The sequence below is a fragment of the Lethenteron reissneri genome, chromosome 31 (assembly GCF_015708825.2).
Source record: "Lethenteron reissneri isolate LAM-NWPU_2019-01 chromosome 31, ASM1570882v1, whole genome shotgun sequence".
Classification (NCBI taxonomy): Eukaryota; Metazoa; Chordata; class Hyperoartia; order Petromyzontiformes; family Petromyzontidae; genus Lethenteron; species Lethenteron reissneri.
In genome coordinates this window covers 835,825-860,069 of record NC_083809.1, presented here as the reverse complement: position 1 = coordinate 860,069, position 24,245 = coordinate 835,825, and the positions used below count along the sequence as shown (strand labels likewise).

Sequence of the window (24,245 nt, the reverse complement as noted above, 5' to 3'; positions counted from 1 at the left end):
AAATACATTTTTGTTTCCTTTTAGGACCACGTAGTTATTGACACATGTGTTGTGATTGGGCCAAAGACAGATTCACAGCTACGACAGGTACAAGGACACAGACACCCTCCGACAGAGCGCCGTAAACTTCAACACACGCACCACATCCCCTCCTAATTGAACTCCGACTCTGTGCCAGGAAACGCACAGATTTATTCGCAGAAACATTTGCACTTCTCTGTGTCACGCCCGCACTCAGAGCCATGCCTAGGGTACGGCGAATCGGGGCGACCTCCCCGGGCCCCGCTCTTTGGGAGGCCCCGCGCTTCGACATCACGGTGGTGTCAGATGTAACACTGCTGGTTTAGTTTGAAGGTGTCAGGGGGCCCACACGATATGAGTTTCCCTGGGCCCCGCACCTCGCTATGGACGGCTCTGCTCTTACCCATTCGTGCACAGCATTGTCCCACATCTCCGTCAAAAGAGATATCTCATCTAAAAAAAGTTATCCTAGTTTGTCTAAAAGTCTTTATACCCCTGAAAATAAGTGATATGCATGATTGTATTTTGGAATGCAATTGTCGTGCAGTCGTTAGCGCATTGCGCTATAAACTAGGCAACCACAGTTCAAATCCCAGCCAAGGCTAACAGTGGCGAGCGATATCTGAATTTTGCCTGGGTCCTCACCCTCGCCTCGCCTGAGCAGCGTGGCGACACATTGTCAAACAACCCCCACGACTGACGTGGTATGGAGACGCCTTCATCCAGCAGTGGACTGGTAAAGGCCTGTACTCTACAGCTTGCGCTACAAATCTTTACAGGGATTCTCAACAACAGATAATTAGCGTCATAAAGACAAAAAGGGGCCACCACTTGTGGACTGACCTTTGGCTGCCCATTAAAGTTCCGGGTATGCAGCGGAGTTAATTAGTCATTGTTTGAGCGTCACTTCCCACCGAACGACGACGTTCGCCCCGGCGACGTCACAAACATCGCTCCGAGTGCAGCACAAATCAAACACGCGGCTCTGTGCCAATTCGGCGTGCGGGGATGCTGTCACAGCGGTGCAGCAACCGGTGGCACCGGTGGCACCGCCGGACTTGTGGCCCAGAGGTCGCCAGTTCGATCTGCCGGTGTGGCAGTTTAAATAACGTTGCAAGTTTCTGAAATACCCCCCCCCCACCACCGCCTCTGTCCATAAATGTGAATAGCACAGTTAGTCAATGGACAGGTCGGGTGTGGTGGGGTAGAGCGTGGTTACTCCCACCTCTTCCAAGACTTCTTGGTCAGCACGGAAGAGTAGACCAAGTACTCATTTTGGACCGAGCCAACTTAGGGGAGACCTGAGCTGGTTTTAAAATATAATTCGCCACTATACGAGTGTGCAAGATGTATGTTGTACGCATGTTGAACTTTCGCACCGTATGTAGCCAACTGTGTTAATCGGAGTTGACAACAAACTAAACACAAAAGACAGTTCTAAAGATATGAAATTATAATCTAGATGATGATTTAGAAGTGTGTAGCTCCAGTGGCTTCCTAATATCGGAAGGAAGAGCGTTCCAGACGCCCGCAGAAGCGCATCTGATGGCTAGTCAAGAGCCGCTGCGAGGATGACCGGAGTCCACGTGATGGTTTACGCTCCTTGATGAGAAAATTACGATGAGGAATTATAGTACACATGCACGTACAAAGATCCCCCATAGAGGCAACACAGGCTGTTTGGGCAAGTGCATAGTGAGCACATATGTAAGCTGACACGACATACGAGGGGGTGGTAGGCAGCAACACGCCCGGCCGCCTTTGTCTCCCCAGTGGTGATGTTTAAACACCACACTAGGTACTAGTTTAAGGCTGAGTTTACCTAGGGGAGGCCCAAGCCCAGTTCAGGCATTTGACACGGATGTTGACCGTGAGCAGGAATTGAGCTGAAGTTACCGAGTTCGTAGTGCAGCGCGTTAACCACAATAGCGTCGCTCCCCACACATACACAGAAAGACACACACACGCGCGTGTATACACACAAACACGCACACTAAACCCACACAAACCGCAAAGGTGGGACACACTCGCCAACCTGCTTAACTTTCCGACATTTAACACTCTGGCCTGCATTTCCCTGCACAGCATCTCATATCGGAGTAGCTATCAGCCGTAGGAATTATCACGGGAGCCCATTTCATACCACGGCAGAAGTGCCGTGGCCTTTGAAGTCGAGTTTGGCTGTGGGGAATCGGCGACGGTGCTTTTTCCTGATGAAACCAGCGCCGGTGAGACATGTCGACCGTGGCCAACAGTGAGCAGAGGATGGCCGGCAAATTGATACGCGTGGTAAAAACGACCGCGAGCGCTCTGGTTGGGAAGGCCGTGCACAGCGCGCGTTTGAACCCAGGCAACGAGGCTGAAAAGCGTGCTCGCATGGCGCGCGCGCTTTACCGGGTACGGAGTAAATTACTTTACGAAACGGCCACCCGAATATGCTGCTGAGGCAAGACCACAAACACGTAGCACGTGTCAAATTACCGAGACGGGACCACGCATCCAGACGTGCATTAGGCTCCGCGGGACTTTTTCTGCGTCGCGTTATCAAAACACATCACCTGCTCCTTGCGTACACAGAGCCGCGTGCGTGCGCGTCTGAGAAATCTGGACATGCCGAGATCCGACACGCTTCTCAAACCCAATTTTGACCTTCACCTCGTTCCCAGTGTGGTACAAGGCCAATGCCAGCGGGCTGCTGGGGAGAGCCCTAAGTCACCAAACGTTGGACCAGCTGAGTTCACTCTGCTTAGCGGTCAATCGCCGTTATTATCGTGGCCCCCCACATACCAGCTCTACTGTGCCCCCCCCCCCCCCCCCACTATCGCAGGGCAGCTGGAGTGTGGTGGCACATGGCTGTAATCCACAGCTCTGGAGACACAAGTTGGTAGATCCAGTAGATTTAACTCCATAAACGGGCGGGGCTATACGGTAGAGAGGAGATGGCAGTAGAGCAAATGGGTTCATGAATTTGTCTGAATAAGGAACTCGTGAGTTGTATCCACTCGTATTCATTGTGGGCTTTCTCCAGGCCCGACAGTGTCCTCCCACATGCAAAGTACTGCTTGAAAATAGGAATTAGCCAAACATCTCTGGAAACAAGTCTTGAGACTCGGCAAGGATTTCCTGGATACATGAAGGGCATTATCGTCACAGCGTGGAACAGTGCGGACTGGAGACACCAGGTAGAAAGAATACTCGGCTGCTTAGGCTGTGCCGTAGGAACTGGCTGCAACCAGTCATTGCTTTGTTTGTTTATTTTGTTTAAAGTGCTAAATTTAGATGAAGATAATCAGCCGATGCAGGAATACAGGGACATAACCTGGCCATCTAGTTCAGAACGTAATGGTGTCAGCACAAGTACTCCCTATTCTTCCGTTCCATGAGCAGCGTAACTTTAAAGTGTCCCCCGAACTCATCTTAACGTGAATCAAATGCTTACGCGCAAACTGGAACCGCAGCGCTGCTAAGTGCGCCGTCACCGCACCTTCGTGATCCTGCTGCCGCCCTTCATTAGCGTGACTTGTGACAAAAACCGTCAAGCCTAAAGCAGTTGCGTGAACAACAAAAAAACTAAAAAAGAAAAGGTGACCGGTTGCATCAGGAGAGGATTTTTTTCATTTCTAAGCCATCCATTCATGCAGACGCGAGGGGCGGTGAAGTCCCGACAGGAATAGAAAGCGGGCGCCAGCCACGACCACATTCCGACATCACCCAGCACGGCCCGCCCGCCCGTCCGCCCGCTATCTCCACTCTAATCCTTCGTCGAGGTGCCGGTCACGTAAAGCTGGAGACATATTAGCTTTTACGAGTCGCCGGCGCGTCCCCTGATACAGCACGCGATTGCCACTGCCCGGGACGCGCTCTGCGGGAACTTTACCCTCGGCGGCACGGTGACGCATCGGCGCTGGCGAGGGTGGCGAGGGCTTCTTAGGACACTCCGCGGGTGACGCTCGGTGTGGCACGGGGCACGTACATGCCCCAGCTCCGGGGCTGCTGCTCGCAAGCCGATCAGTCCCCAACTCGCAATTAATCAGCATCATTGGCAGTCGTGGGGTGTTTTCCAGAATGACTGGGTTGGTTCGTAAAAGTAAAAAGAGTAAAATAGTCCCAACCAGGTGGTGGTGGTGTCTTTTTTTCGGAGGTGTGCCAATGTCTCCATCACTCACCGACAAACACGGGCCGTATCGCCAAGATGTGCACCGGGCCCAAAGTATATCTCCATGCTTGCACAAGAATTAGGTGATGATCCACTTCATTGGAAGCCCTGAGTCAGTCGTGGAAATTCCACATTCCCAATGTAGGGGCAAGTCTGTACCCACAACAAGCACTGTTGCCCACCCACTAAGTGGTGTTCATTTTATTGATCCTGGTGGGATGGTGTAGATGATTATGAATGAACCTTGAACAGGAAATGTGTTTATAACCTTTCGATTGTGAGATGAGTGTTCCACCACAGAGCGATGAGCCCGATTAAAAGTGAAACGACATTTTTGTGTATATATTTTTCAATCTTGCACCTGAGTTAAGTGCGGTTATGGAACACAGAGACACGGAGAGACAGACGAGACACTGGGACATCCGACATGCAGTTGAACTTATCCCTGCACACATTTGTGTGGTGCGTTGGCCAAGTTTAAAGCGGCCTCAACAGACCACTTAGAATCCACAGCAAATTATAAATCATAATAACTGCAAGGCTAACTAATGAACATAAAGAGAAGGCTTTACAAAATATATTTTACCAACGACTGTAATCACATTTCAGTCCTTCAGTGGTGGATGAGGAGCTCCCCCATGCTGTGCCAGTGGTAGTTGTTTAACCATACTTCACCACACTAGTGAGTGCGAGTTGGTGATGGATGGGGAGGTCAGGATCCGTTCAGATATCACTTGCCACTGACGACAGCACTGGCCAGGAATCGAACTCGTTGCGTCTGAGCTCATCGTGCAGTGTGAAAACCAAAGTGCCACCGCTCCACACTCATCAATAATTATGAATAGTAATAACCCTAGAAGGGGGGCAGGAACTGGGGTTCAACATAACCCCTGGAAGATAAGTGCTTCACCATCAATCCACGTGTCTAGTCCAGACAAAGCTCACATCAATTTATTTGAGCTATGTAAATGGTCACCGAGCTCAAGTGGTAACCTCTTGCAAAGCAGACGAACCGAGCCCCCCAAGGCCACACCCGTGAGACTGTGAGTCTAGGATCTTCACAGATATCCCACCGATTTCAAACATAAACCGACAGGTCCTATAGCTCCTACACGTCTCCAGGATACCGCAATGTACAAAGAGAGCTTTATAGAGAGGGACGAGCGGGGATGTGCTATAAATAAAAAAAACGAGAATGCTATAAAATAAATAAACTCTGCAGTTTAAAAAAAAAAAAAAACTATTGTCAAAGTGTAAAAGTTTAACGTGGGCGCAAAGTGCAATGGCTTCGACTGCTGTCTAATCGGCAGTGCCGATTAGTACTGTACTATTAAAGGCCCTGGATATGACTATTGCACCCATGAGGCTATGGCTGTGCTCGGAACCGAAGCAATTGTGTAGAAAACGAGACTGTTTGAATCAAGAAGAATGTTAATGTTCTTAGGTCACCCCAATGCAATGTTAAATGTCGGACTATGAAAACAAGGGAGGCGCAGCAACGCAAACAAGACAAGGAGCAAGCACGGCATCACGGACAACCGAACTTCTCTCAGGGAGGGAGGGAGGGAGCCTGGTCTCGACGAAGAAGGCCGGGAGCTTCCGTGTCCTTTCACAAGGCGGTGGCAGTTGATGGGGCACCTCGCAAGCAACGTGGCACCACGGCAAGCCAGGGATTGTCACCAGCCACTCACACCACCACCATCACAATCATCAATTAGCTTTGCTTTATCAAGTGCCACAGTGAGGCGGTGTCAGAGGGCTGGCTGGTTTTTCTTGCTTGCCCTTCCTGGCTCTGGCCGTGACGTTTTAGTCTGGGCTGCCTCCATGGTCAAACGACGAGACGCGCTGCTTCTCGTTCACCCACCGCCCTGAACGTGCACAGCGGAGTGAAGGACCCCGTGGTTGAACAATTTCCTGGCGACCCCAAGACCGCGTCACGGCGTGCAGAGGCGCGCCGTGACCCGATCAGTAATTTGTTTTAAAATGAAATTTGTACTCATTTGACCTATTGAACTTCACACACGATAGCTGACAGAGGGCACCCTCTATAGCAACAACAGACGACTCCTTATCCCACGCGGAGGAGATGATAAACCAATGGCTGTGGCCCACGACCACAGCACACAGACAGCGAAGCAGGAAGCGTTACAAAGAGAATACAACAGGGAAGTGCGTTTGGTCAAACTTGTACAGTACTTAAACACAACAAGTGTGGAGCTTTACAAAGGTTACTCCAAGTCTTTCAAAAGTAATTCATGGAGCTAAAACCCCTGCGAGCAAACTCGAGCCTGGAGCTGGAAAGGGAAAATTAAACGCGACAAGACAGACGTTCTGCATGCGGCTTCAAGAACAGAATTGTAACACAGCTGCTGTGTACAGTATGCGATCTCCATCCCCGATGGCCGTGTCACAATGTGTTGTTGGCACACGGGCATACTGCAGGCGCGCACCACGATTCGTTTGGCATTCAGAGGAGAATGACACCGGCCTCTTCCTCACCAGTTCCTCCCATCACTGGCACGGATCGGAGCTGATAGCAGCTACGACGTGGCATTTGTGTCCCGCGTAACGCACGCGATAAATATGACCTGTCATATTTTAAGACCGATATATACATTGTAGGTATATATTGGCCAATTAGATTTAACAGATGGAGGAATTTAGTTTATTCGTACGTATTGGGGCACGTATTAAACCCAGCTGAGCGTACGTATAAACAATCTTATTTTACAGGGACCATAAACGTTTTATACTTGTCATCGATAAGAGATAATTTGTAAAATAACTGGAAAATGTATAAACACAAACTGTGAAATATCATACATTCCAGTCATTCTCAAATCACCATAAAAAGGCCATACTTCACCACGATGGTCAGTGCGGCTTGGTTGGTGAATGGAATAGTGCCCAGGACCACTTCAAATACCACTCGCAAACAGGCAATAGCGGAGGCCGGGAATCGAACTCAGGTGGCCGGGTTTACAAGTGCAGTGCACTACCAACCCACGGGCCACCCGATCCACCACCACAATTGCATCGGTAGAATTCTACACCAAAGCATCTGCGAAGCCACACGGCAACATTGCTGTTGGGCATTTTAGTCCAAACGAACAGGAGAATCCAGCTTCATAAACATATAGGGAGTGTCATGTTTATCCTCGTCCTAACGTTGCATGTCCTGTACACTACTTCTATATCCAGGTGTCCAAACATGGCACGTGACTCACTACCCTACACTCGAATGAATACTCCCTACAATGGCAAAGCTCTCGGGGTCTTGGTTGATATTACTCAACTCATGCAGAATATGCCGTACACATCAGGGTGCGCAGACACTTCGCCAAACCCCATCACGCTGACCTGTGCGCGTGCACAGCCCACGAAACACGTCTGGTCAAGTGGCTCTCGAGCGAAGCCCAAGGAAGACTCTTGGGGCAAGGGTCAGGGTCAGTCTTGACTTAAAGCTTTCGTGACTGCAGGAATTCATATTATTGGGTCTTTCGGTAAAGTCACGTAGATAGGTTCAAAGACAATAAGTAAGGGTCAGTGTCAGGCATTGGGAAATAAAGAATCTGCCACCGCCGGAGGAAGATGGGGGATGTCCTCGTTTGTCAAAGGTTCATAGTGGGGAAAAGTTCCTAGAAATCCACGCAGTGGAATGAACTCTGTTGGGATGCTGAATGGCGACTTGGTGAGAGGCGTGAAATGTTTTCACTGCGGCACAGTAGCGACTCACCTGCCCGTCTCACTGACACAGTATACTACGTGTCAACCACCTGTCAGCCTCACGTACACAGTACACCGGCCTCGCACACCTGACTCACACACCTGTGTACACCTCTCACACCTGTGTACACCTGCCTCACACCTATGTACACCTGTGTACACCTGCCTCACGCACCTCTCACACACCTCATACACACCTGTGTACACCTGTCTCACACACCTCATACACACCTGTGTACATCTGACTCACACACCTGTGTACACCTCTCACACCTGTGTACACCTGCCTCACACACCTGCCTTACACACCTGTATAAACCTATTTCACCTGTCTTAACCACCTGTAAAACCCACACACATACAGTACACCTGCCACACAAACAAAAGACAAAGATCCCCCGTATAGCCTTAACAGACTGGTGGGGCAAGTACTGTTAGCGAACACCTATAAAAGGCCACCACGGTACAGGAGGGGGTGGGGGTGGTCAGCCTTTGTCTCCCTCATTTGAGGCTGAGTCGACCTAGGGGAGGCCCATGACCGATTCAGATCATTATCTGGCCGTGAGTAGGAATCGCACTCGAGTCGCCGGGTTCGTAGCACAGCGCGCTAACCGTTGTACTACCGCTTCCCTGTCACACACAAACACACACACACCTCTACACACAGCACTGTACCCTGTAACACACACATCTCTACACACACCTCTACACACACACAGCACTGTGTACCTGTAACATACACACACACCTCTACACACCTCTACACACACTTCTACACACACCTGTCACACACAGCACTGTACACCTGTTACACACACACACTCCTCTACACACACCTCTACACCTCTACACACACACAGCACTGTGTACCTGTAACACACACACACACCTCTACACACACACAGCACTGTACACCCTGTCACACACACACACCCCTCTACACACACCTGTCACACACACACGCACACATCTACACACACCTGTCACACACACACACACCTCTACACACCTCTACACACACCTCTATATGTACCTGTCTCACACACTTCTCCTGCACACGAACACTATTATGACAGTGTCCGTGTCACCTGTACGGCACACATATAGAAGACGTTCTGTGTCATACAGAATCCGTTTCGCATATGTGTCCACCCGCACATCCGTCCTTTCACACTCCCCATAGTCTGTCCATCTATTCGTCTGTGTCTATTAGTCTGTGTCTGTGTGTCTGTGTCTATTAGTCTGTGTCTGTGTGTCTGTGTCTATCAGTCTATGTCTGTGTGTCTGTGTCTATTAGTCTGTGTCTGTGTGTCTGTGTCTATTAGTCTGTGTCTGTGTGTCTGTCTCTATTAGTTTGTGTTTATGTGTCTGTGTCTATTAGTCTGTGTCTTTGTGTCTGTGTCTATTAGTCTGTGTCTGTGTGTCTGTATCTTTGTGTCTGTGTCTATGTGTCTGTGTGTCTGTGTTTATTAGTCTGTGTCTGTGTGTCTGTGTCTATTAGTCTGTGTCTGTGTGTCTGTGTCTATTAGTCTGTGTGTCTGTGTCTATTAGTTTGTGTCTATGTGTCTGTGTCTATTAGTCTGTGTCTGTGTGTCTGTGTCTATTAGTCTGTGTCTGTGTGTCTGTGTCTATCAGTCTGTGTCTGTGTGTCTGTGTCTATTAGTCTGTGTCTGTGTGTCTGTGTCTATTAGTCTGTGTCTGTGTGTCTGTGTCTATTAGTCTGTGTCTATGTGTCTGTGTCTATGTGTCTGTGTCTATTAGTCTGTGTCTGTGTGTCTGTGTCTATTAGTCTGTGTCTGTGTGTCTGTGTCTATTAGTCTGTGTCTGTGTGTCTGTGTCTATTAGTCTGTCCGTCTGTGTGTCTGTGTCTATTAGTCTGTCCGTCTGCCTCACCTGTGCCGGCGTGTAGTCGTCTGGGCGGGCGGACTAAACCGATCTCTCACGCAGTCGGAGCGAATCCCATCGGCGAAACTCAACTCGAGTCGACTCAACTCGAGTCCCCAGCGGCGCAGTCGCGTCCTGCTCGATGCGAACTCAGGTGGCTCGAATGTGGCTGAGCAGCATGTGCGAGTCAGGGTCCACACCTCCTCATAATCCTCCTCCTGCTGCTGCTGCTCGTCCTCTTCCTCCTCCTGCTGCTGCTGCAGCTGCAGCTGCCAGTAGCCAGCGCGGTGCCCACACAGCCGGCCACGCCGCCGCCTCCTCCTCCTCACGGGGCTGCCGCTCGTCTGGCGCCGCTGGCACCTAAGAGGTTTCCCCGGCGGCTGCTGCGGCTGCTGCTGCTGGGATGGCCCCCGGCAGGTAACGCGGCAGGTAACGCGTCAGGTAGCCCTGAGCTCCCGCACGGCGGCGAGAGAGAGGAAGGAGGAGGAGGAAGAGCCGACGACGTGTTGGTGGTGGTGGGGGTGGTGGTGGTGTTGGTGGAGTTGGGGGTGTTGGTGGAGTTGGGGGTGTTGGTGGAGTTGGGGGTGGTGGTGGTGTTGTTGGTGGTGGTGTTGTTGGTGGTGGTGTTGGTGGTGTTGGTGGTGTTGGTGGTGGTGGGGGTGGTGGTGGTGTTGGTGTTGTTGGTGTTGTTGGTGTTGGTGGTGTTGATGGTGGTGGTGGTGTTGGTGGTGGTGGGGGTGGTGGTGTTGTTGGTGTTGTTGGTGGTGTTGGTGGTGGTGGTGTTGATGGTGGTGGTGGTGTTGGTGGTGGTGGGGGTGGTGGTGTTGTTGGTGTTGTTGGTGGTGGTGTTGGTGGTGGTGGGGGTGGTGGTGGTGTTGGTGTTGTTGGTGTTGGTGTTGTTGGTGGTGTTGGTGGTGGTGGTGTTGATGGTGGTGGTAATGTTGGTGGTGGTGGTGGTGTTGTTGGTGGTGGTGTTGTTGGTGGTGGTGTTGTTGGTGGTGGTGTTGTTGGTGGTGGTGTTGTTGGTGGTGGTGTTGGTGGTGGTGTTGGTGTTGGTGGTGGTGTTGGTGGTGTTGTTGGTGGTGTTGGTGGTGGTGGTGTTGGTGGTGTTGGTGGTGGTGTTGGTGGTGGTGGTGTTGGTGGTGGGGGTGAGAGACGTCTCTCTCTGTGTGTGGAGGGGCGCGAGTTTGGGGAGCGCTTCCCTGCGCTACGAAGCCGGCCACGCGAGTTCGATTCCCGCTCACGGCCAACACCGGTGACGATTGTCTGAACCGGTCATGGGCCTCCCCTAGGTCGACGTAGCCTTAAATGAGTACCTGGAGCGGTGTGTAAACATCGCCCGCTCGTCTACCAAACCGGCTTTAATAGGTGCTCGCTAATAGCACTTTGCTCAAAAGTCTGTTAAGGCTGGACGGGGGAGCTTTGTGTGGCTATCAACACTGTATCCGTGTGTCAGTATGTCGGTGTGTAGGTGTGTCTGTGAGACGTACCGGTATGCGTTTGTGTGTGTCAGTGTGTCTCAGGGTGTGTGTTTGTGTGTGTCAGTGTGTCTCAGGGTGTGTGTTTGTGTGTGTCAGTGTATCTCAGGGTGTGTGTTTGTGTGTGTCAGTGTGTCTCAGGGTGTGTGTTTGTGTGTGTCAGTGTGTGTCAGGGTGTGTGTTTGTGTGTGTCAGTGTATCTCAGGGTGTGTGTTTGTGTGTCAGTGTGTCTCAGGGTGTGTGTTTGTGTGTGTCAGTGTGTCTCAGGGTGTGTGTTTGTGTGTGTCAGTGTATCTCAGGGTGTGTGTTTGTGTGTGTCAGTGTGTCTCAGGGTGTGTGTTTGTGTGTGTCAGTGTGTCTCAGGGTGTGTGTTTGTGTGTGTCAGTGTATCTCAGGGTGTGTGTTTGTGTGTGTCAGTGTGTCTCAGGGTGTGTGTTTGTGTGTGTCAGTGTGTGTCAGGGTGAGTGTTTGTGTGTGTCAGTGTATCTCAGGGTGTGTGTTTGTGTGTGTCAGTGTGTCTCAGGGTGTTTGTTTGTGTGTGTCAGTGTGTCTCAGGGTGTGTGTTTGTGTGTGTCAGTGTATCTCAGGGTGTGTGTTTGTGTGTGTCAGTGTGTCTCAGGGTGTGTGTTTGTGTGTGTCAGTGTGTGTCAGGGTGTGTGTTTGTGTGTGTCAGTGTATCTCAGGGTGTATGTTTGTGTGTGTCAATGTGTCTCAGGGTGTGTGTTTGTGTGTGTCAGTGTGTCTCAGGGTGTGTGTTTGTGTGTGTCAGTGTATCTCAGGGTGTGTGTTTGTGTGTGTCAGTGTGTCTCAGGGTGTGTGTTTGTGTGTGTCAGTGTGTGTCAGGGTGTGTGTTTGTGTGTGTCAGTGTATCTCAGGGTGTGTGTTTGTGTGTGTCAGTGTGTCTCAGGGTGTTTGTTTGTGTGTGTCAGGGTGTGTGTTTGTGTGTGTCAGTGTGTCTCAGGGTGTGTGTCTGTGTGTGTCAGTGTGTCTCAGGGTGTGTGTTTGTGTGTGTCAGTGTGTCTCAGGGTGTGTGTCGCTGTGTGTGTCAGTGTGTCTCAGGGTGTGTGTTTGTGTGTGTCAGTGTGTCTCAGGGTGTGTGTTTGTGTGTGTCAGTGTGTCTCAGGGTGTGTGTTTGTGTGTGTCAGTGTGTAGTTGTGTGTCGCTGTGTGTGTCAGTGTGTAGTTGTGTGTCGCTGTGTGTGTTAGAGGCTCGCCATGGGAACCGCGCACTACAATGCGTCGGGTTCTCGTGGAGAGAGGCTGTTGAACGCGATGATTGAATAGACTCACACTGCGAGCATACACACACATTACATACACACACATTACATACACACACATTACATACACACACATTACATACACACACATTACATACACACACATTACATACACACACATTACATACACACACATTACATACACACACATTACATACACACACATTACATACACACACAGTACATACACACACATTACATACACACACATTACATACACACACATTACATACACACACATTACATACACACACATTACATACACACACACATTACATACACACACACATTACATACACACACATTACATACACACACATTACATACACACACATTACATACACACACATTACATACACACACACATTACATACACACACACATTACATACACACACACATTACATACACACACATTACATACACACACATTACATACACACACATTACATACACACACATTACATACACACACATTACATACACATACATACACATACACACACATTACATACACACACATTACATACACACACATTACATACACACACATTACATACACACACATTACATACACACACATTACATACACACACACATTACATACACACACATTACATACACACACATTACATACACACACATTACATACACACACACATTACATACACACACATTACATACACACACATTACATACACACACATTACATACACACACATTACATACACACACATTACATACACACACACATTACATACACACACACATTACATACACACACACATTACATACACACACATTACATACACACACATTACATACACACACATTACATACACACACATTACATACACACACATTACATATACACACACATTACATATACACACACATTACATACACACACACATTACATACACACACATTACATATATACACACATTACATATACACACACATTACATATACACACATTACATATACACACACACTATAGACATACACACATTACATATACACACACACTATACACACACACACATTACATATACACACACACTATAGACATACACACATTACAGGTACACACACACACATTACATATACACATACACTAGAGACACACACACATTACAGGTACACACACACATTACAGGTACACACACACTCCAGGTACATACACACTCCAGGTAGACACACACATTACAGGTACACACACACTCCAGGTACACACACACCTTACAGGTACACCCACACATTACAGGTACACACACACTCCAGGTACATACACACACATTACAAGTACACACACACTCCAGGTACACACACACATTACAGGTACACACACACTCCAGGTACACACACACCTTACAGGTACACACACACATTACAAGTACACACACACTCCAGGTACATACACACACTCCAGGTACACACACACATTACAAGTACACACACACTCCAGGTACATACACACACTCCAGGTACACACACACACACACACTCCAGGTACACACACACTCCAGGTACACACACACACTCCAGGTACACACACACACATTACAGGTACACACACACACTACCATTGTAGTTACACACACTCCATGTACACACACACACACACACTACTGTAGTTACACACACTCCAGGTACACACACACACTACTGTAGTTACACACACTCCAGGTACACACACACTACCATTGTAGTTACACACACTCCATGTACACACACACTAATACTGTAGTTACACACACTCCAGGTAGACACACACACACTAATACTGTAGTTACACACACTCCAGGTACACATACACACACTACTACTGTAGTTACACACACTCCAGGTACACACACGCTACTACTGTAGTTACACACACTCCAGGTACACACACACACACTACTGTAGTTACACACACTCCAGGTAGACACACACACTACTATTGTAGCTACACACACTCCAGGTACACACACACACACTAATACTGTAGTTACACACACTCCAGGTACACACACACTGCTACTGTAGTTACACACACTACAGGTACACACACTACTGTAGTTACACACACTCCAGGTACACACACACACACTACTGTAGTTACACACACTCCAGGTACACACACACACTACTGTAGTTACACACACTCCAGGTACACACACACACTACTACTGTAGTTACACACTCTCCAGGTACGCACACACACTACTACTGTAGTTACACACACTCCAGGTACACACACACAGACTACTGTAGTTACACACACTCCAGGTACACACACACACTACTACTATTGTAGTTACACACACTCCAGGTACACACACACACTACTACTGTAGTTACACACACTCCAGGTACACACACACACACTACTACTGTAGTTACACACACTCCAGGTACACACACACACACTACTACTGTAGTTACACACACTCCAGGTACACACACACACTACTACTGTAGTTACACACACTCCAGGTACACACACACACACTACTACTGTAGTTACACACACTCCAGGTACACACACACTACTACTGTAGTTACACACACTCCAGGTACACACACACACTACTACTGCAGTTACACACACTCCAGGTACACACACACACTACTACTGTAGTTACACACACTCCAGGTACACACACACACACACTACTGTAGTTACACACACTCCAGGTACACACACACACTAGTACTGTAGTTACACACACTCCAGGTACACACACACACACTACTACTGTAGTTACACACACTCCAGGTAGACACTCACACTACTACTGTAGTTACACACACTCCAGGTACACACACACACTACTACTGTAGTTACACACACTCCAGGTACACACACACACTATTGTAGTTACACACACTCCAGGTACACACACACTAGTACTGTAGTTACACACACTCCAGGTACACACACACACACTATTGTAGTTACACACACTCCAGGTACACACACACGCTACTATTGTAGCTACACACACTCCAGGTACACACACACGCTACTATTGTAGCTACACACACTCCAGGTACACACACTATAGGTATGCAAATATTAAAGGCATGCTCATTACAGGTATGCATGCGGTGCAGGTACACATACAACCCCACAGTATACCTACAGACATAGGTATACAATATACACACTGTAGGGAGACATACAGCACTCGTGCACACACTCTACTACACATCTATATTGTACTTATAATACGTGTTTATTTACAATAGAGGTGTTCTTACAATACAGCTACAGTATACCGACTGAGATATCCTAACACTGTAACACAGTTACACAATACAGTACTCACACTTGCACGCGTCCTTCACTAAAGGTCTAATTTTAATGCATTAAAGGTTTTCGGACAATATTGGTATTCTAGTAAAACAAGTAGCGTTACAACTCTGATATCCTTACCATACAAGTCTACAGCACCTTACTTATAACACAGCTGCTATTTAAAGCGAAGTATCCTTACAAAACAGATGTAGCTTACAACACAGATATGCAATACGCGAGTGTACGGTACTCGTTATAATCCTTGCAACAAAGGTGTCCACACACTACAGGTGAGCGCACAGCTTGAGAAGAGAGCTGCAGCATCACACAGGTAGCAGTGTCACGCATCGTGTATGTCCACCACATACACGCATCGTGCATGTCCACAACATACACGCATCGTGCATGTCCACAACATACACGCGTCGTGCATGTCCACAACATACACGCATCGTGCATGTCCACAACATACACACATCGTGCATGTCCACAACATACACGGACATGACAAGTCGGGTTACAATCGAGGCCGGCGCCGTGGCCTGTCACTTGAGGCTCATCAAGACAAGCCGGGGTGAGATTCCCGATCGGGTCGCCCTTCTGTGTGGAGGAGTTTGTCAGTTTGTAACTTCTCCCCCTGTTCTGCTCAGGGTTTATCCGGTTAGCTGCCCATAGCTCAATAAAAACAGGCGCAATGTCAATGTGATTGACCGAACAATCTCAATCCTGAAAGATTGACGTGTAAACGACAGAGTCGGCCCTACAGCGCCCTCCTGAAAAGCTCTTGAGACTCAGCGTGGCTTCTCCGAGTCGACAAACGCAATAATAACAACAACAACACTACTACTAATGATACACCAGGAATCAAGGTACACCAGAGATGCTGTATACGGGCTATGAGGCATTTCCATGGGAATTTGCGAGTTTTTTTTTTCCAAGAAACACCAAAAAGTGGTGTCCTGCTCAAGTGATCGTCTGCCGCTGACAACCCTCGGTAGTGGAAGTTCCACATTCCTTTTGGCGGCGGCGAGTCTATCCAATAGGACAACCACTTGCCTTCCCCACAGAATGGTACATATTGCTATCGACCCAGGATGGATGATGGTGATGATGGGCCGAGTCACCCCGTCCCCAACCAAGCAGGATTTGAACTCGCAACCCGCCTGGGACCGTCCTGGCACCGGCCCGGCCTGGCGAGTGGCGCGTGTGTGATGTGCGCCGTGTTTGTGTGTGTGCCGATACATGCGCGTGTGACATTACGGCAGTGCGCGTGTGACATTACGGCAGTGCGCGTGTGACATTACGGCAGTGCGCGTGTGACATTACGGCAGTGCGCGTGCGACATTACGGCAGTGCGCGTGCGACATTACGGCAGTGCGCGTGTGACATTACGGCAGTGCGCGTGTGACATTACGGCAGTGCGCGTGTGACATTACGGCAGTGCGCGTGTGACATTACGGCAGTGCGCGTGTGACATTACGGCAGTGCGCGTGCGACATTACGGCAGTGCGCGTGCGACATTACGGCAGTGCGCGTGTGACATTACGGCAGTGCGCGTGTGACATTACGGCAGTGCGCGTGTGACATTACGGCAGTGCGCGTGTGACATTACGGCAGTGCGCGTGTGACATTACGGCAGGGCGCGTGTGACATTACGGCAGTGCGCGTGTGACATTACGGCAGTGCGCGTGTGACATTACGGCAGTGCGCGTGTGACATTACGGCAGTGCGCGTGTGACATTACGGCAGTGCGCGTGTATTCACGACCCGTAGCCATCCATTGGCGGGCCCTACTAAAGAGCGCCAGTGGAGGAAATTCCACATTCCTATCACGGGCGTCATGGTCAGGCTAACCGTGGGGACTGACTGTCAACATTGTGCACGTCGCATTCGTGATGTCTACATGTTTAGTAATTTGGTGGCGATGTGTAATCATGGCAGGCGTAATGAGTCGGCCCACGAAGATCTCTCAACTTGACCCCCCCTCGAATCCTATAGAGCGGCCGATATTTAAACAACGCAGAAACGATCGAGGATTAATAACATTAACGTGTTTCAGACGGTCCACCGCCGGACTAACTAACTCACTTGAAGGCCAATGGAGACAAATATTATCGAGGCTTCACCCCCCCCCCACCCCGTTTCCTATGCGAACATTGTCAGTAGCCCCCCCCCCCCCCCATACGCAAGCGAACAAGTTTGGGTTTACTCCCTCCCCCCTCCATGCGTACGTAGTCAATAGATGGCCCCTAATGGATGGCCCCTATTAGGTACCCCATTGATTCTAATGACCGTCTTCTCAACAGCTGACAAATATCGTGATCACGATTGGCTCCACCACATCTCCCCACAATGTTAGAAGATGCAATGTCTGCGTCGAGATTGGCGGGAGACGCGGAGAGCGTGTTGAGTGTCATACGGCTTGTTTGATAATGATCGATCTACTACTATTTCTGTGGGGTATCGAGACAGAGATCTCCCCGTGGGTAAACGTGTGGCTTTGCACGTGAAGTGGGAACGCGTGCGGTGGTGTGTAGTGTAGTGTCGGTGTGTAGGTAGTGTGTCGGTGTGTAGTGTGTAGTGTAGTGTGTATGTAGTGTGGTGTGTCGGTGTGTAGTGCAGTGTGTAGCGTAGTGTGTAGATAGTGTAGGGGTGTCAGGGGAAGGATTCCCACCAATAGGAGGGTTAGTGGGAGAGGTAATCGAGGAGATATAAGGGGAGAAAGGGCGGGAAGAAGGGGCTTTTGGCGGGAACGAGATCGGGACGGCTTAGGACAGGTGTGGATGGGAGAAAAGGATTAAAAGACGAACCCCTGCAACCTTGTGTCGGCTCTCATTTACATCTGGTGGCAGCGGTGGGATCTACAATGGCTCCGAAGAATCCCCGCGGAAAAGAGCCAAGGGAAGAGGAAGCAGGGGCCGGGGATCCTTCCCATCCCGGGCAACAAGGGGGCCTGCTACCAGGAGCAGCAGCAGGGGGCCCGGACCCCATGCAGGACCGCATGGAGGACCGCATGGCCCGCGTGGAGAGGGCACTCCAGGAGCTACCGCGGAGGCTCCCTATGGGAGGCCCGCCGACACCGGAACCCCCACGCGTACTATGGGAGGAGGGGCCACGGGACCCGGAGGCCGACCAGCCAGCCGGGTAGGAGCCGCAACCAACCTCGTCACGCCAGCCACCGCCGCTCGCCGCCAAAACCCCCAGGGCTAAACACCCAACACGGGGAGCAGGTGGCAGGACGGGCGCGTAGGCTGGGGCCTGTCGAGAAATTCGTGGCCGAGGGAGGAGATTGGGAGGCGTTTGTCCGCCGATTCGAGGCTGCCTTCCACGCTCTCGAGTGGTCAGACGAAGAGGCACTACGAGCGTTGCCATCCGTTCTGGACGACGATGCGCTCGCCTCTTACACCTCCCTTCCCTTGCACAGCATGACCACGCTACAGGCGGCCTACGAGGCTTTGGGGGAGATCTGCTGCCCAGCTGAAGGCGCCTTTAAACGGTTCCAGGACCGCCAGCGAGGGGCTAGAGAATCCCCTTTAGCCTACAGGGTGCACTGCTCGTGTTGGCGAGGAGGGCTTTCCCTCGCCTGGCTGAAGAAGCGCTCGAGGACCTCGTGGTCGAGCACCTCATCGCCTACGCTTGCCGCGCTGGTGTTGTAATGCCCGTGGTGACCCCGGGTGAACGCACCTTGCTGTGGGCTGCCCCGACCATCCAAGCCCATGAACAGGTCATGGGTCGGACGCTACCCGTGGGCCAGGTGGCTGGCGCGGCGGGGGGGAACCGCCGAGCCGTTGCCGCGGCGCTACTGGGAGGCGACACCGGCGCCACCGAACCTGGGACCGTGACGAGAGGGGGCCGCACGGTCATCTGCTGCCTGTGGATGTCCGGGCTGTTACGGGACGCTGGCTGGAGACCTAGGCAGGCCGTTCAATTGATTTTGTTGCGTTATATTGCATTGTATGGTTGTGGGGGGGTTAAGAGCGGTCGTCACTGTCAGTGGGGGGAGGCATGGGGAGACTTAAATGGTCCATGGGGGAGGCAGAACCGAGGACTTTTTTGTTTCTCCGTGGGGGGGGGGGGGGGGGGGGGGGTGATGTAGGGGTGTCAGCGGAAGGATTCCCACCAATAGGAGGGTTAGTGGGAGGGGTAATCGAGGATATATAAGAGTAGAACGGGCGGGAAGAAGGGGCTTTTGGCGGGAACGAGATTGGGACGGCTGGGGACAGGTGTGGATGGGAGAAAAGGATTAAAAGACGAACCCCCTGCAACCTTGTGTCGGCTCTCCTTTACAGTAGTGTAGTGTGTAGTGTCGGTGTGTAGTGTAGTGTGTAGTGTAGTAGGTAGTGTGTAGTGTAGTGTGTAGTGTAGTAGGTAGTGTGTAGTGTAGTGTGTAGTGTAGTAGGTAGTGTGTAGTGTAGTGTGTAGTGTAGTAGGTAGTGTGTAGTGTAGTGTCGGTGTGTAGGTGATCACTGTCCGGCCATGGCGTGCACGCGTCTCGACCGCGTGGGCCTAATACAAACACAGTGTGTACACTCACTAATCACAGTGTGTACACTCACTAAACAGTGTGTACACTCACTAATCACAGTGTGTGTTTGTGTTGTGTATGTGATGCACAGGTTGTGTTGTCTATACCATATATATTTGTGTTGTGTAAATCTGCTGTGCACTCTGAGTACGCCGTGTGTGCAGGTATTAAGCATGCATTCTGTATCATGTGCAGATGTACTACGTAAATATGTAGAGTATGTAACATACACCCCCTATGTATGAGCATGTACTGTGTGTGCGTGTACTGTATGCACACATACCATGTGCCCTATTACCTGCACTCAGTGTGTATGCTATGTACCCTATGTATAGGTACTGTGTGTACCATGTACCCTAATGTACCGTGCGTCTACTATACTGTACAACCTCTATGTGTATACCACGCGCGTGTATCCTACACACATTGTACTGTGTGTGTACGTACCCCGTGTGAGAGTGTGTGCATGTGTGAGAGTGTGTATGTGTGTGAGAGTGTGTGTGAGTGTGTGTATGTGTGAGAGTGTGTGTGAGAGTGTGTGTGTGTGTATGTGTGTGAGAGTGTGTGTATGTGTGAGAGTGTGTGCATGTGTGAGAGTGTGTGAGTGTGTGTGTGAGAGTGTGTAGTGTGAGAGTGTGTGTGTAGTGTGAGAGTGTGTGTATGTGTGAGAGTGTGTATGTGTGAGAGTGTGTATGTGTGAGAGTTGTGTATGTGTGGTGTGTGTATGTGTGAGAGTATGTGTGTGTGTGTGAGAGTGTGTGTATGTGTGAGAGTGTGGTATGTGTGTGTGTATGTGTGAGAGTGTGTATGTGTGTGAGAGTGTGTTAATGTATGAGAGTGTGTATGTGTGTGTGTATGTGTGAGAATGTGTGTGAGTGTGTGTATGTGTGAGAGTGTGTGTGAGTGTGTGTATGTGTGTGTGTATGTGTGAGAGTGTGTATGTGTGTATGTGTGTGTGTATGTGTGAGAGTGTGTATGTGTGTGAGAGTGTGTATGTATGAGAGTGTGTGTGTGTATGTGTGTGTGTATGTGTGAGAGTGTGTGTATGTGTGTGAGAGTGTGTGTATGTGTGTGAGAGTGTGTGTGTGTATGAGAGTGTGTGTATGTGTGAGAGTGTGTGTATGTGTGAGAGTGTGTGTATGTGTGTGAGTGTGTGCATGTGTGAGAGTGTGTGTGTGTGTGAGTGTGTGTATGTGTGAGTGTGTGTGTGTGTATGTGTGAGAGTGTGTGTGTATGTGTGAGAGTGTGTGTGTATGTGTGAGAGTGTGTGTATGTGTGAGAGTGTGTGTATGTGTGTGAGTGTGTGTATGTGTGAGAGTATGTGTGTGTGTATGTGTGAGAGTGTGTGTATGTGTGTGAGTGTGTGCATGTGTGAGAGTGTGTGTGAGTGTGTGTGAGTGTGTGTATGTGTGAGAGTGTGTGTGTATGTGTGAGAGTGTGTGTGTATGTGTGAGAGTGTGTGTGTATGTGTGAGAGTGTGTGTATGTGTGAGAGTGTGTGTATGTGTGAGTGTGTATGTGTGAGAGTAGTGTGTGTATGTGTGAGAGTATGTGTGTGTATGTGTGAGAGTGTGTGTATGTGTGTGTGTATGTGTGAGAGGTGTGTATGTGTGTGAGGTGTGTATGTGTGAGAGTATGTGTGTATGTGTGAGAGTGTGTATGTGTGTGTGTATGTGTGAGAGTGTGTATGTGTGTGTGTATGTGTGAGAGTGTGTATGTGTGTATGTGTGTGTGAGAGTGTGTATGTGTGTGAGAGTGTGTGTATGTATGAGAGTGTGTGTGTATGTGTGTGTATGTGTGAGAGTGTGTGTATGTGTGTGAGAGTGTGTGTATGTGTGAGAGTGTGTGTATGTGTGTGAGAGTGTGTGTGTATGAGAGTGAGAGTGTTGTATGTGTGAGAGTGTGTGTATGTGTGAGGAGCGGTAGTGTAGCGGTTAGCGCGCTGCGCTATGAACCTGGCGACCCGGGTTCCGATTTCCCGCTCAAGGCTAAACCCAGTGACGATTATCTGACCGGTCCTGGGCCTCCCCTAGGTCGAATCAGCCTTAAATGAGTACATGCGTGCTGTGGTTTGGAAAACATCGCAACTAGGGAGACAAGGCGGTCGGGCGTGGTGCTGGCCACCACCTCCATCGGTACCGTTAAGGCCTTCATATGTGCTCGCTAACAGCCTGCCCCTACAGTCTGTTCAGGCTATACGGGGGATCTTTGTCATTTGTATGTGTGAGAGTGTGTGTACGTGTATGTGTGAGAGTGTGTGTGTATGTGTGTATGTGTGTGAGAGTGTGTGTATGTGTGTATGTGTGTGAGAGTGTGTGTATGTATGAGAGTGTGTGTGTGTGTATGAGTAATGTCTGTGTGTGCGCGCACGCTGTCGTACCTCGGAGCCGTGCCGTGCCCGGGCCGCACTTCCGTGTGCCCCGGCCCGAGAGCGCGACGCCTCCCACCGCCTCCTCCTGGAACAGCCCCGGGACACGGGAGGCACCTGCACCTGTTGCTGCTGTTGCTGAACCTGCTGCTTCACCTACCGCTGCGCCTACTGCTGCTTCACCTACTGCTGCTTCACCTACTGCTGCTGCTGCTTCACCTAGTGCTGCTGCGAGCTGCGGGCTGTGGCGGTGGAGCGGAGTCCGTCCCGGCGGGGCTCAGAGAGCGCGCAGTGAGCCGCGTGGCACCGCCCTCCACTCGACCAAGATCGTTGTCGTCGTTCCCCGCGCTCCCTTCCCTCGCACGCACAGCGCCGGTCGTGGCTCCCACACTTGGGAGGGATCAACGCACAATTCCTCTCGGCTCGTTAGCGGCACCAATGCCCGTTCCCAATTCATTCATTCATTCTACTCGTGGTCAAAGGGGAACTCCGTCAATCGGGGGAGGATCCAATGAGATCATTCGCTCGCATTTAGCGCTGTTTGGTAAGTGGTGTGTCGTGCTGCTGTTTCGCCGCTCGTGTCGATCTGGCCTCCCCACACCGTACGCGGGTCGCGAGTGGTTATCTGACCCAACTGCACCCCGCTGGCCAGAGAGGGTTGGTGCTAAAGTCCAGGAGCACAGAAGTACAGTACAATGTTTCTCCCCCTGTTGCACTGTTACCCACGACAGTCTCGCAGCAGCCTGCAACCCGTGTGGTATGCATTGGCGGTCGCCCATCCAAGCGATATTTTCCCAAAATCTGGCGTATTCCAGGCGATTTGATCACGGGCGTCTGTTGCATGGTTTTTGCAAATGTTCTGATAAATTAAACGTACGTAGCCTAACTCTTGAGACCTCAACATTTATTCCTATGCATTGTTTCGACTTCATCAATTTCACGATAGGTTAACCCATGCAAGTTATTATTTAATGTTGATTTGTTTCTGCAATATTTTCGACTTATAATGTAAGTTTTTTGCTTTCCAAATTGTTGCACTATTTTCAATTGCTTGTCATTTTGGTAACCCGTCACGATTGCAAAAGAAACTCATCCTGATCCATCTCTTAATTATTTACGCAAGATAGCCCCACTGAATTTGACTCTTAGGTATTCATTTTAAGATGTTTTCAGCCAATTGACGTGTTTATTATACATGTGGGAGGAAACAGGAGCTCACACACACACACACACAAGGGGGCAACACTATGCCGGTAGCGATAGAAACAGATGGCGATTAGTCCACTCGCTCTACTGCCTTCTCATGGTGAGCCAGGGTATGGCACCTCAACGCCCACGGGGGGGTATCACATTTGTGCGATCCACCAAAACCAAAACCCTGGCCTCGGTTTTTTATTAGAGGCATGCGCCACCACCGTCTATTGAGTTCTCAGCTTGTTAAAGAAAATAAACTTGAACTTATTTTAATTGGTTTATCATCAATCAGAGGTTTTGGGTTAGATCGCGTAAATGTGTCGTTAAACC

At 49.9% G+C, this 24,245-nt stretch overlaps 1 protein-coding gene across 4 annotated transcripts in view; it reads right to left on the bottom strand.

Moving 5' to 3' along the window:
* The window catches only part of LOC133349628 (zinc finger protein Helios-like), a 78,956-nt gene extending 56,098 nt beyond the window's left edge, over positions 1-22,858 (bottom strand). Inside the window, exons 1-2 of one of the 4 annotated variants that reach the window (XM_061563218.1) lie at positions 22,734-22,838; positions 9,988-10,234 (exon numbers count right to left, since the gene is read on the bottom strand). In XM_061563218.1, the coding sequence (XP_061419202.1) occupies positions 9,988-9,995 (8 nt within the window). In that variant the 5' untranslated portion in view covers positions 9,996-10,234; positions 22,734-22,838. Of the gene's footprint in view, positions 1-864; positions 894-9,796; positions 9,966-9,987; positions 10,235-22,733 lie in introns of those variants that run through there. The other 3 variants (XM_061563222.1, XM_061563219.1, XM_061563217.1) reach the window with 3 other exon arrangements.
* Between the last annotated feature and the right edge of the window lie 1,387 nt (positions 22,859-24,245).